This window comes from Harpia harpyja, chromosome 15 (assembly GCF_026419915.1).
Source record: "Harpia harpyja isolate bHarHar1 chromosome 15, bHarHar1 primary haplotype, whole genome shotgun sequence".
Lineage (NCBI taxonomy): Eukaryota > Metazoa > Chordata > Aves > Accipitriformes > Accipitridae > Harpia > Harpia harpyja.
The window spans coordinates 30,340,261-30,354,005 of NC_068954.1; the positions used below are offsets into that span (position 1 = coordinate 30,340,261).

General features: G+C 45.8%; 2 protein-coding genes across 2 annotated transcripts; both read right to left on the reverse strand.

Annotated features, from left to right (window-relative positions):
• Positions 1 to 1,629: 1,629 nt before the first annotated feature.
• Positions 1,630 to 3,171, reverse strand: HOXC5 (homeobox C5). Its single transcript, XM_052809492.1, has 2 exons — positions 2,607 to 3,171; positions 1,630 to 1,844 (listed from the first exon to the last, which is right to left on the reverse strand). The coding sequence occupies exons 1-2, from the start codon at positions 3,061 to 3,063 to the stop codon at positions 1,630 to 1,632; spliced, it is 672 nt and encodes a 223-aa protein (XP_052665452.1). The 5' UTR covers positions 3,064 to 3,171.
• Positions 3,172 to 6,507: 3,336 nt separating this feature from the next.
• Positions 6,508 to 8,360, reverse strand: HOXC6 (homeobox C6). The gene is given in 4 exon segments (XM_052809490.1): positions 6,508 to 6,576; positions 6,579 to 6,820; positions 7,622 to 7,747; positions 7,750 to 8,360. Coding segments are annotated over 4 exon segments (708 nt in total). The 5' UTR covers positions 8,021 to 8,360.
• Positions 8,361 to 13,745: the final 5,385 nt, after the last annotated feature.

Genomic DNA, 13,745 nt, shown 5'->3' on the forward strand with positions numbered 1-13,745 from the left:
GTAATTTTAATCCGATATTCCTATTAAAATGCCATCTGCCAGGCGAGGACACCAGCCTGGAATGAAAAGCCTGAGAGAAATTAAAGGAAGATCAAAAAAGTCCGAGCTGGGACAGGGAGCAGCTCACCTTCCTCAGGGCCCAGCCAGCACTTAATCACCAAATTAAAAAAAAAAACCACCTTTTCCCCCCTTCCCCATGCTCTGGGAAATAGGAAAAGCAGCACGTACCTTTTCTAGGGGTGGGGGAGAAGGATGCTCTAAGCTAAAGCATCCCTTCATCCCTCCTGAAATCTGGGGGTTTTTTTCAAATTAATAATAATAATAATAATAATAATAATAATATATTAAAAAAAAATCAATACTTTGCCAAAGTAGCAGAGGAGCAGAAAGCTGCTCCAAGGCGGGGAAGGAGCACAGAAATATCTGCCCGGCGCGCCAACTTTTGGATTATTTACTGTTTATTCCATATGACAAAATAGAAGTTTCCTCGCCCTTTCGCAGACGAAACGACAACTAATAAATATACCGAGTACATCATTGGGGGGGTGGGGGGGAATAAAAGAAGTTACTGCAATGGACTGAATTTAGACAGAGATGTACAAATTGGGGTTCGCCTTGGCTTTTTTTTAATATATATCTTAGCATTTAGCAAATCTACATTAATTACGCAACAAATAAATACACAATAATATTAAGTCCAGAGGCTATTTCTCCCTCCCCCACCTCCCATGCTGCACTTTCCTGCCCGGAGATTTCGGAGGATCCGCGCAAACCGGTGTCCCGTCCCCCCCCCCCGCCCCAAAGTCTATTCATTTCTTTTATATGCAAATAATAATAAAATGATGCCATCCGAGTCCCAACGAAAACACGCAAACACACACCAGGGACACCCCCCCCCCCCCCGGCTCCTCTCCCGGGGTTTTTAAGTGGATTTGAGGGGTTTCCGAGCCCCAGCGAGGGGCAATATTTTTCTTTCCGACTTGAAGAGCCAAAGCGGAGGTGCCAGAGCATCTTTCCTGGGCAATTCCCAGCAAAGCACATCAGCAATTTCCTTCTCCCATCAGGGCGAGCAGAGAGCGAGGCTGGGACTTCACAAAACTTACTGGGTTTGGGGGTTTTTCCTCTCCCCCCCGCCCCCCGCCCTTATTTTCCTTTTTTCCTTCTTCACCGGCCCTTTGTGTTTGTCATTTTTTCCTATGAATATTGCGATTTTTAGAGCTGAGAGGACACGACCCAGCCACCCTGCGGATTTTTTTAAGCCTTTTTGGTGGGTTTTTTGTTTCTCGGTGATTTTTTCCCCCAAAGAGCGCACAGGTTAGGACACTTAGTAACAACCTAAAGAGCGATACACTAAATTTTTGCATGAAGCTAACAGCGGGGTCGGGTTGGTTTTTTTTTTTGGCTTTTTTTTTTTTTGCATACTAATAAGAGCTCTCCTTTGTCTGAGGGATTTGTGAGGGTACGGACCAGAGTCCATCCAGCAGCTTCCTCCCTCCCCACCCCAAAATCAAAGTTTCCTCAAGGTAGCCTCCACCAGAAGTGATGGAAAAGAAAAAAACCCAACACCACCAACACCACCACCAAAAAAAAAAAAAAAGCAGGGGACCCCCCCATCTCCTGCAATCCCACCTAAAGAGCCTCTTTGCTTTTCAACTTGGAATCTTTCTTCCACTTCATCCTCCGGTTTTGAAACCAGATTTTGATTTGTCTCTCGTTCAGGCAGAGGTTGTTGGCGATCTCAATGCGCCTCCGCCGGGTCAGGTATCTGTTAAAATGAAATTCTTTCTCTAGTTCCAGAGTTTGGTAGCGGGTGTAGCTGGTTCGGGAGCGTTTACCATCCGTTTCTGGGGGGAAAAAAAAATAAAAATAAAAAAAAAAAAAGGGAAGACACCGCATGAAAAGCCAAAGCAATTCTGGATGGATTTTAAATTTTTTTATTATTTTTTTTCTTTTAATGATAAAACCCGGTTACAAATTTAGAATATACAGAAGTTTGCTGGGGCTGTGGGCACGCAGGGAGTGAAGTAGCCTGAAATCCTTCACTCCCCAACACCTTCGGCCCCCCAAGTCCCCCCCTTCCTTTCTAAAGCCCAGATCAAACGCATGTAGATGAGCCAGAAGTGAACCTGTTTCCTCTCGGACAATAAGGAAGTGTACAAAGGAGGGAAATATCTTTTCTTGGGGAGCTTGTCTCTTTTTCTCCCCCCCCTTCAGCCCTGGGAAGGTGGAGGGGGAAAATCTCTCCACGCGTTCCCTCCACCTTCGCTTCTGGTGTCTTTTTTTTTCCAAGCTCACCCTCAAAGAACATGTGTATTTCAAGTTATTTTTAACCCCCCCCTTCCCAAAAAAATGGAATATTGCCTTTTATACACGTTTTGTTTCTATGATCCAATTATGCTGTCATAAATTTGGGCGTATATAGCCTCTAAGCCTTTTAGTGGACAGTTTTACGAGCAATTGATGCCTTAGTCGTAAAATTTACGACCTCAGGTTTTTTATTATTTGCCCCGTATGGCCTATAAAAACCCAAGGCAAAAAAAAAAAAAAAAAAAAGAAAAAAAAAAAGAAAATCCTGTGAAACAAAAATCAAGAAGTGAAAGTTTTACCATGGCTCATGTGTAGTTTGGTCATCCAGGGGTAAATTTGTGGAGGTTGTTGCTGCTGCAGTTGTGGTCCTCCTTGTTGTGCTGTTTGCACGGGCTCAGCTTTGATTTCACCCGAGCTCTTAGATCTCTCCTCCAGCGTCGTGTTAGCACTCTTCTGACTGTAAATCCCGGGATTTAGGGATGCTTGATCGTCTCTGGCTAAAGGATGCCCTGAAGAACCCATGACCGTGCAGGAAGGTCGCTCGGGGTTAGCTCGGGGGGTCGCAGACATGTCCAAGCCGCTCAGGGAGTTGGTAGCCCCGGAGGAGGGGAGGGTGATGCTTAGATCCAAGCCACTGTAGCGGTACCTGGGTGACTGAACCTCAGGCACACTTCCATAATTTCCATAACTTTGCATGGCATAGGCAGGAACAGGGGGACTTTGCTTATAGAACGAATTGGCGACGTAAGAACTCATGGCGGAGGAGGGGAGGAAAAAAAAAATAATAAAAAAAGGGGGGAAAAAGAAAATTTGGGGAGGGGGGATTTTTTTCTCTTTTTTTTCTCTTTTTTCTTCTTTTTTTCTTTTTTTCCCTCTTTTTTCTTCTTTTTTTTCTCTTTTCCCCCCTTTTTTTTTTCCTTTTTTTTTTTTTTTTTTGTGCAACCTCTTTGATTAGGGTGATTTGTGGCCCTTTGAAGTTCAGGGCTGGGGGGGGGGGGAGCTTGGGGTTGGGGGGGCCGCCTTTTTTTGTTCCTCCTAAAGTGCAGAATTTATAGGTGGGGATTCTTCTGTCCTTTTTTTTTTTTTTTTTCCCCTCTTTTTTTTTTTTCCCCCCCTCTTTTTACCCCCCCCCTTGGACGCCCTGCCCAAATATGGGATTTTAAAGGGACCTCACGTGACGGCGCCGGCCACTCATCCCTTTGCCTCGATGACCCCGGGGTGGGTTTTAATTGATGAGCGCCCGCGGAAGGAGCCGGGGGTGCGCGGGGGAGCGCGGGGGGCGGAGCGCGGGGGGCGGAGCGCGCGGCGGGACGGCGAGGCGGCAGCGGCACCTAGCGCTGCTCCGCGGCAGCGCAACGCCGCTCCGCGCCCCCCCGCGCAGCGAGACGGAAAGGTTTTGGGAAGGTGAGGGGGGGGGGTGTGCGGAGTAGGACACCCACCCAAACCAGCCAGGCAGCGCGGAGGTTGCGCCCCAGCTCCAGCCCCTCCGCGGAATGTTCGTCAGCTTTTTTTTTTTGCTTTTTTTTTTTTTTTTTTTTTGGAGCCTTGCGCGCAGGTTTGGCGTGCTTTGGGTTGTTCCGTCTCAAAATCGCAGCTGCGCGGGTTGGGGGGGGGCGAAAAACCCCACTGGGTTGCTTTTTTGTTGTGGTTTGGGGTTTTTTTGTGGGTTTTTTTTGTTGTTTCGGTCGGTGCAGCGCAGGAGGGGAAGCTCGCAGCGGCGCGTTACCTCCGCAGCCTTTTTAATTTCTTTTTTTTTTTTTTTTTGAATTGCACGAAGATTTGCTGGCTAGGTGGAAGGGAACACATTCCCCGCGTTGTTTTCCAAGGTTTTGGGGAGCGGTGGAGGTCGGGGAAGCTCCTGAGCTTTCTGCAGGGGCTGCTCCTCGCATGTAAGCTCCTCCAATGCGCCAAAGTTTACATTCCTGTTACCTTTCCCCCCCTCCCCGGCTTTGCAATTTATTGCTGGCAGAAGCCTGGATCTTCCTTGTCTGCTGCTCGCTGGAGAAACCAGCCCCTCTCTTCAAAGGGCACGGCGAAGGGGAAATAAATACCTTCAAATCTGAATTTCCAGCCCTCCCTTCTGCTCCGGAGCAGGGCGAGGGGGGGGGAGAGAGGGGGGTGCGGTGGGAGTCGGGCAGCTCCGAGCCCCCCCAGCCCGCTTCGGGCTTTGCCTTGCAGACCTGAGCACGTTTTCTTTCTATTCCGTCTCCATTCACCAGCCAGAGAATGCCTTGAATGCGCTGGGTGTTACATATCGCCTTCATTCTCTCTATAGGCGCTGAATTATATATGTGTGGTTGTGGATATTATGTTTTGGGTTTGGGTTTTTTGGTTTGTTTGGTTGGTTTTTGGTTTGGTTTTTTTTTTCTTTTGTCCTTTTTTTTTCTTTTGAAATTCAAACTGGTTTACACCCAGGGAGCCTCCTGCTCCCCGGCCAGGTCGTTACCCTCTTGCAAAACGCTCTTGGCTTCTGGTTGTTGGTGCTGTTTGCTTGTTTTCTTTCGTTTTAAGACAGATTTATTTTATTTTATTTTATTTTCGTCTTTCCTGCGCCTTGCAAAAATCGCACATTCCAGGCTGGAGACGAGCGAAGGATGAGCTGAAAAAAACTCCCAGGCTGCTTTTTCTTTCCCCCCCCCCCCTTTTTTTTTCCTGGTTATGGTCACTTAACACCAAATCCTGGTTGTTTCAGTAAAAAACTTGAAGGGGCTAACGCGCTTCCAGGGAAATATCATCCCTGCTAAGTGCTACCTACTGAACAGCCCAGCAAATATTAGAGCAGTGACAAAGAGGCGAGAAAAATGCAGGTTTTTTATCCAGCCTTCGCAATGGTTTATACGAGCCTGCGATCCACAGCAGCAGGGTTTGTTTCCCAGCGTTATATCCACAATTTCCGTTCTCCTAAGGATGAGTTTCTGGATAAAAGTGACTCCCCCCCTCCCTGGAAAGGTTTATTGGGTCGAAATAAGTCGGGGTGGGGGGGGGGAACGTGGGTCCTTCCGCAGAGCTGGGGGATTCTCACGTTATAGAGCTCAAATTAAATCAAAATAATAAAAAAAAAGAAGCAGAACCTTTGACCTGGTATTTGACTGAGGAGGGTGCAATAAGAAATATATACTGTTTTGACTTTGGAAATCCATTTTTAATCATGAAGCGAGAGGTATGGCATAGATTCCTGATGCCACCGAACAATACAGTAACAAGACTAATTCAAGGAGACAAAGCAAAATGTATTTTTCCCCCTTTTTTTTTCTTTTTTGGAATACTCTTGAATGAGAGAGGTACGAAGGAGGGAGAAAAAGGAGAGAGGGAGCTGATTTTCAGGAACAACACACAGAAGATAAGTGAACTGTTCTAACAGGCTGTTATCAACACGAAAGGTTTCAACTGAAGCTCAGAGGCCATTCTATAAACTTTAAAAATAATATTCAGTTTTTATTAAATACTCAACATAGTCCTCTGGACATGACCTTTATACATGAGAGGGTTGTAACACAAGATTTTTTTTTTTTCCTTTCTACTGCTATAGAACTCCATTCACTTTATACTGTGGAACATTACAGTGCTAAACATAAATATAAATACAGGTACCACAAACACAGTTAAAAATATTCACACAGAAACTGTCACAGTTTGTAGTATGCAGTGATGAGCCCAGGTATCTGCTTAAATACAAGGAGGATGCTCTTGGAAATGCTATATTTAGGTGGAAGGAGCTTTCTCAGGGAAATCAGATTTTTCACCAGGGGAGAAGAACTGCTCTGGCTGGAGGGAGGAGAAGCGACTGGGCAGAGTCCGACCCGGCACAGCGGAGGGTGGATGCCCAATTTTGGGGGGGGAGGCGGAGGGATGGGGAGGAAGGGGGGGGAGTGTGCGGCTTGAAACAGTCTTATCCCGAGTTAGATAAATAGGCGATGGCGGAGATGCTTGCTGGGTGGGGGGGTCACTGGGGAGAGCGGGGGGGGACGGACTGTGTAGCGGGGGGGGGACTGTCCACATTTCCACCTTAGACCTTATTTTTTTAAATCCCCCCCCAATTATTATTATTTTTTTATTCTTTTTTTTCTTTTTCTTTTTTTTTCTTTTTTCTTTTTTGTTTTTTAACGTAGCCAAACATTGTGCCAGTGATAAATACGGAGGGTCGGGGGGGTGGGGTGGGGATGTCGGGGGGGGGGTTTCCTGCCGCGAGCTGTCACTTTTTCACTCCTTCTGCTTCTTCCTCCTCTGTCTCTTCTCGCTTCTCTCCTTGGCCAAGCTGTCGGCGGCGGCGGCGGCGGCCCCCCCCCCGCCCCGGAGAGGGTTGAACTCAAATTACTTTCTTTTTTCCATTTCATCCTCCGGTTTTGGAACCAGATTTTAATCTGTCGTTCCGTCAGGCAGAGAGCGTTGGCGATCTCGATCCGCCTCCGCCGGGTCAGGTACCGGTTGAAGTGAAATTCCTTCTCCAGCTCCAAGGTTTGATAACGGGAATAAATCTGGCGGCCCCGCCGGCGGTCGGCCCCGTAGCCCACTCCTAGGGATGCCGAGACAAAACAGACTAAAAATCGGTCAGCCCGGTAGAACGCGGAAAGTGGGGGGGGGGGGTAGGGGTGGGTAGGGGGGAACGGACACCCGCACCCGCGCAACCCCTCCGCCCCCGCGCAACCCGCGCCCGCCCCGCTCCTCCTTCCCACCCCCCCCCCCCCACCCTACCCCACCCCCCCACACACCCCCACCCACCCACCCACCCCAACCCCGGGTGGCAGCGCGGCCGCCTGCCCTCCCCCAGCACCCCCCCCCCCCCAAAAAAAAAAATTAAAATTAAATCTCTCTCTTTTTTGCTTCAATTAACCCTGTGTGGGCAGCATTTTCTCCCGGTCATTTTCTCCGGGATGCTGCTCCCCTTCCCCCCCCTCTTCTTTTTCCCACATTATTTCTGCCAATTGGAGGATTTGGGGGAGCCGGGGAGGGGGGGGGGAAGTGGGAGCTTCCCCCGGCCCCTCTTCGTGCGGGGAACCCGCCACCGCCGCACTTCCCGCACCCGTCATTAAAACTTATTTTTTACCCCGGTAATATTTTGTGCTTAACTCCCGAGCAGAGCTCGCTGCACTTTATTATAGATATTTTACACTCTCGAAGTCTTTTAATTAGAAAGAGCATAACAAGCCATATTTGCTTGCAACAACTTAACAAATAAAAGGCCTTAGCTGCAACTGTGAAGGAGCTATATTATTGTTTTTATGGGCCATAAAAAGTCGCTCAGCCTGTTCTGCTAGGAGAAGGTCGTAAAGATGGTTCAGTTTATTTAATTTATATCTCCGACGTGTAAACTTACCACTGTGGGAGTTCATACGCTGCATCCATGGGTATATTTGAATGCTAGTTTTTTGTTCTTGCGAAGTGTTCCTGTTTTGGTCACTGGTAAAATCCTGTGCGATTGATGTCTGTGTATTATGTCCATAGAATTTTGCCTGCAGCTAGAAAGCATGTCTTTTTCTTGGTAAAAAGCATTAGATCCATAGTCATAAGGTCCTCGGCTGGAGCTAAACACAACATTATCTTGCGGTGAATAAAAAGGAGAAGAATAAATCCGGTTTTGAGCAACGGCTGCTCCATAAGTAGAAAAATGCCTGACAGGGTCATAGGCAGTTGAATTGAGGGCTACGTTGGGAAGCACCTCTTGGCCACTGGTTAGATGGCAGGATAAAGATGGGTTTGTAAAATAGGAATTCATATCGTCCTCTATACCTGGCTGTGTGATTTCTTTAATATTTATTTCTGTCTCCAGTTTGTAGTCTGAACTAGATTGTTATAGGGAAGGCTCTGCTCCAGGACAGACAAAATGACAAAGTCAGCTGACCCGGGGGAGCCAATGGGGAGGCGGGTGTCAAAAAGGGAAAAAATTGCTTTTGCTTCTGTTGATTCCCTAGTTGAAACTAAGTGGGCATGGAAAGTAAGTCCTGCACCCCCAAAACCCCCCCAGCACCCCCGGTGCCGGGGGATGGGGAGGATGCGTGGGGAGGGAGCGCTCCTGGAGCCAGGGCTGGGGGGGTCCCGCCTGGGGAGGGCAGCTGGGCTGGAAGGGCGAGGGTGGGGGACACAAATTTCTTAAGCCAGGCTTAACTTTTCCTTCCCCCCCACCCCCCCCTCACCCCCCTTTTCTGCTAATGGACCCTGAGGTTTGGAAGCACGTCTGTGTGTCTGTGCATTATGTTGCTTGGTGTTTTGGTTTGGGTTGTTTTTTTTTTTTTAAAGAAATGTTTGCTTAATATCTTGTAATAAAATAGCTCAGAATTCACAGTAATAAATCTCAGATGTCCACAGAATATTAAGCCATAAATTACCCTCCTTTTTTTTTTTTTTTTTTCCCCTTCTTCTTGTTCTCATGTAGCATTGGTCAATATTATGGAATCAAATGGTTGTGTCCTGATGAGAAAATATTACATAAAGAGAGGGGGGAAAACATGGCGACTTCTGAATTGATAACGTGTTTCAGAGCCTTCCCAAAGTATGTCTTGGGGAGGGGAGGAAAAAAAAGGCATCCAGAAAAGCAACACCCAACATTGCAAACTCACGTTAACCTGGAAGTTAGATTTCTCCTCTACTTTGACATTTCTCCCCTCAAACGTTTCCCTGCTAATTTTCAATGCTAGAGGATATTTACATTTTCAACAACAACTTACAACAGCAGCAAAAAAAAAAAAAAAAAAAAAGAGGATTTCTATTTGTAATGGAGAGCAATGAGGACGCTGGGCTGGGGACGCAACCTCGTGTTTGTGTTTGCAGGAATTTATAGTTGCAGATATTTACAACTGATTGGAAACTTCTACTGCAAATATTTAGTTAGATGAAAGGGGGGATTATATTCTATCTTCTCTGGGTAGATTGCACCTAGAACTAATTGAAATGAAGACAGCTAATCTAATTTTAATTTCAATCTAGAGCCATAAATTGCCCCTTAAATGTAAAACATACTGCTGATCTGTAAATATTGCGAGATACCTTTATCATTCTCGTGGCTTGCTATTTAAAAATTCAATTATGCAGGAAACCCTGGCCTCCTCTGTGGTTTTTTTTTTTTAAACCTCCATCGTGTCCACGTTTTTATTTTAAATGTGAGGGTGCGGGGCTGGGGAGAGGAAGGTTTGTGGGTGCACACTCCAATTCAAAACTGAGAGTATTTGTTTGTCTTGCTCTCAATCAATAGACTTAATTCCTTTTTTAGCGATGTATCCCTAAAAGATTTTAGCTGACAAAGAAGGCTTGGGGGGGGTGTGTGTATATTTTTTCCCCAGCTATAACAGGAACCCGGATGCCAACGATTTTATGCTCTTTTTCCTCTGTGTAACAAAGCAAAGTAATCAATGGTAGCAATAAAACCATAAACGAGACTACAACTGAAAAAAAAAAGCTCGTGTATTCATCTTCTATAACGTTAAGGCTTCCCCTGAGTGTCACTAGGGGAAAAAATAAAGTTTCTAACCAAAAAGGAGATAGCTGGAAGTGTGCACCATCTTATTTAGCACATGTACCTTGTTGGGGAGCGCAGCCTGGCTCCCACCTAAGGCTGCCCAACTTGGAGCCCGCCTGGTACAGATATAAGACTCATGGACATGGGGAAGATTTACAGGCGTTTCCCCCCCAAAAAGCGAACTTCAGTTTGCTTTCGTTTCCCTTTTCTCCCTCTCCCCTTTCCCCAGAGCCTGCCCGGGGATTTCTGGAAGCAAAGAAAGGGCGAAAAGAAAGAAACTAGGAAAGAAATGCGATTACTGGGGTAATTTTTTTTTTTTTCCACCTTCTGCTGAGCTGTTAAACCCCAGCCAGAGGCACTCTCAGCTGGACAGATCTGGAGACCCAGGGATGTGTTGCAAATATTATTAGCCATGGGCACATCTTCTCTGAACCCAAGTCCTTTCAGGGCAGGGTTACTTTGGAAACCACCACTGGCCATGCAAGCTGCTTCCAGATATTAAATTGTTGCAAAGGTCCAACAAATGGACTGGAGGGAGAGATGGATGAATGAGGGCTTTGCAGTTATTGGCGTGTTGTCTTACCTTATGTATTGCTTACAGCCCGATGTAATTTGACGAGTAAATTAAAAGTAGCTACAGCTGGATGGGTTGGACCTTTGCTAGGGCAGATTGACGTGGGAGTTGCACCTATGGAAGGCATTTATACCCACGCCAACCTTGCCAAAGTTTGGAGGAGTTTCTGGAAGTGACTTCTTCTAGGGTTTTCTTCTTTTTTTTTTTTCTTTTTAATTGTTGTTTTTATTTTTTTATTATTTTTTGCTCCCCCCTCCCCCCCCTTTTTTTTGTATAGGTGCTCGGGGCTGTTGTATCGGAGACCTGTGTGATAACCGTGTGACTAGGAGTCGAGAAGTTAAGTGTTTTATTACTTCTCTAAACAGAGGGCAAGTCTTAAAAGTCTGGTCGATTTATAGTGAACAGAAACCAGCTCGCCGTAGAGAAACTTAAAATAGAATCCTCTCCCACGTTAAAAATCAGTTTCTGGGGAGAAAAGGGAGAGAAAGAAGAGGGGGTGAAGGAAAAAAAAAAAAAATAGAGCACAACCACCCCAAAAGCTCCTGCAAATACAAATGAGGCATCATTAAAGTATATTTTACTCATTGCAATTCTCAGCCTCACGTTTTGAATGCACTGGATATTCCCCCCCCCTCACCCCCCCATTGATATTTTCTAGCAGTTTGGGGATTTCTCGAAAGTATTTCATCAAGATGTGTCACTACCAAAAAGGTATTTATTTTTTCCCCCATGAAAACATGTAGAGGGAATATGTGGGGCGCTTTCTGGTTAAATTGGTCTGCAAACAATTATGTAAACTCATCAGCAGAAGCAAGAACAGATTTTTTATTAAAAGTGCTACACAGCAGTAGAAATATGTACAAGTCTTCGAGTAGCTCTTTAATAGGAGTTGCTCTTTGTTCCCAGAAAAGAAAAGCCCCATAGAAATCTGAAATAACATTCACCCACTCATAAGCCATATTTCCCCCCCCCTTTTTTCTCTCCCCCACTGATGCTCACACAGAGAGAGGGGGGAAGAAAAAAAAAAAAAAAGAAAGAAAAAAAATATGTGTCGGGAGATTTCCTCCCCCCTCCCAGCTATAATTAGCGAATTGATGAACTGATTTAGGAAAAAAAAAAGCTTAAAAAAAAAAAATGCAATCCCAACACATTGTGTTTCTATCCCTCAGTAATTACTGAAAGGAAACAAATCCAAATCGGTGTCCCCCCCCTCCCCTCCCTCCTTGAACAGCCTGCAGATACCGCTACTGGCAGCGAGCTGCTGCCCGGCCCTGCAGCCGCTCTGGTTTTTTTGGGGGGGGGGTGGCATTTTGGGGGGGTTCTCTTTTTTTTTTTCCAGCCACGTTGCCCATTTGGGGCAGATCCCGGCGTGGGGCAAGAGACGGGGCTCTGCCCCCCCTCACCCACGCGTGTCGTGGCCGGGAGGTGCCCGCCCGCTCGGGGCATCGAGCCACTATATGGCCCCCCGCCTTAAAATTAAAATTATTCAAGCAGGGTGAGGGTGGTTTTCTGCAAACTGCTGCAAAAACGTCTCTTTGGGATACACTAAGGGGGGGGATAAGACTAAGGGTGTCCCCCACCCAAAAAAATGCCCGCACCTCTGCCGGTGTAAGGCACACGCACACCCACGCACACCACTGACAGCTGGCCATAAGGCTGCGTGCTCACATCTGATTAAATCCTTGAAGCTCTTAGAGGTAAATACAAGTGATGCCATTAAAAGCCTTTTTATTTAAACTGATTTCACCTTGTATCTGGGATCTCTGCCTCCCCCCCTCCCCCTTTCCCTTTTTTTTTTTTTTTTAACTTGACATTTATGGCACACGTGAGTCCTAATTATTTATTTGGGTCTTTCGCTGGGAATTTATTCCTGCTCTTTACAACAGGGTTTTCCTAGTCAAATATTGCTTTTTGCTGTAAATAACGCTTTAAAAAATAAAATAATAAAAAATAAAATAGGGATAACAACACCCCGCCCAAAAAGGGGGCAACAGGATAACAACAACAAACTCGTGGAGGTTTATGTGGAGGTTTATTTACCTCTCCCCCAGCCTGAAATGGCTCGCATTGTTTTGGTGCCGTCTCTATTCTCTGTAATTACAAGCTCGGAGTCAGAGTCTGGGCAGCTCTTAATTAAAAAAAAAAAAAAAAAGGGAGATGAAATCTCTCCTTCCCCTGAATACTTCTATTCAGAGCTTCATAGACTATTTAAAGTTTTTATCCCGGCGCTGCAGACACCGCGTTTGGAAGAGGGTGCCTATTTGGGAGGTTTATTTGCTAATTAAAAGGCATTTTCTGCACCAAGATGCACAAAGCCATAATTAGCGAAAACACCCATTTCCCCCCCATATCTTTCCAAGAAGCAGCGCTGAAAAAAAATACAACCAGCGCGTTTCTACTATTTTTTTTAAATACAAACCTCCGCAACCCCCTTTTTTTCGCCTTAGGTGGATAAAAGATAGTATTTACCACCCGTGCATCGCTCGTAGAGTTGCCCAGACGAGTCATTTCTTTGCTTTTTCCTATTGATTTTTTAAAATTATTTTTATTTTGCAGCGTGGTGGAGGGAAATGGCCTTAAACGTGTTCTTGTTGCCTTTATTTTATTCTCAGAGTTGCTTTAGGAAAGTGCACCAAAAGTTCAGGGCGACTCCCTTCAGTTGCAACGCTCAGCACGAAAAAAAAAATATAATAATAATAATAATAATAATAATAATAATGGGGGGGAAGGTTTTTCTCGCTTGCAAAACCTCTCAGTCGCTGCACACATTCCAGGGCTGAAGGTAAAAAAAAAAAAAGGAAAAAAAAAAGGGGAGAATTCTGGCAATTGTCAAAACACATGTCTGCTAACCAGGAAACCAGGAGGTGTGCGGGGAAGAGAAATTAATCTGTTCCTACTTCTGAGATTTATCCCCCTTCTTTCTGCCGAGGCTTGAAAGTGCTTTCTGACACTTTTAAGCGTTTATTTAGATTTTCCCCGCGTTGATATCGCGACGAGAGGAGGCTTTTAATTCTTAAATATTCTTTTTAATGGGGGGGGGTGGTGTGTGATTATTTCATTATTTTTCTCCTTCCCAGATTTATTGGCGAATCTCAGCCCAACAAAAGAAGGCAGCACCGAAATCTCCCCGCGAAACGGGACTTCGCTGGGTCTTAAATTACCAAGTAACCACGTTGCAAAAAGTTAACAGCAGCGAAAAAGCAGGGGGAGAAACCCCCCTCCCCTGCAACACCGCCTCAATTAAATTCAATTGCTGATTAAATGCGCTTCTGAATAAATCTCATCACGCTAGGAAGGGGGAGCCCCCAGAAAAGCGAGGGGAAAAAACCCAAACCCTAATATTTTAGGGGATATAAAATTGCGGCGTGGTGCTTTGTTTATAAGGAGGCTACGGAAACATTCCTGGTGGCTCCC

Bases quoted from the DNA above. Each gene is read 5' to 3' on its own strand.
- HOXC5 (XM_052809492.1), bottom strand. From the start codon at position 3,063: ATGAGTTCTTACGTCGCCAATTCGTTCTATAAGCAAAGTCCCCCTGTT. The intron at 1,845-2,606 runs GTAAAACTTTCA...TTTTCCCCCCAG, and splicing joins CAAACTACACATGAGCCATG to AAACGGATGGTAAACGCTCC.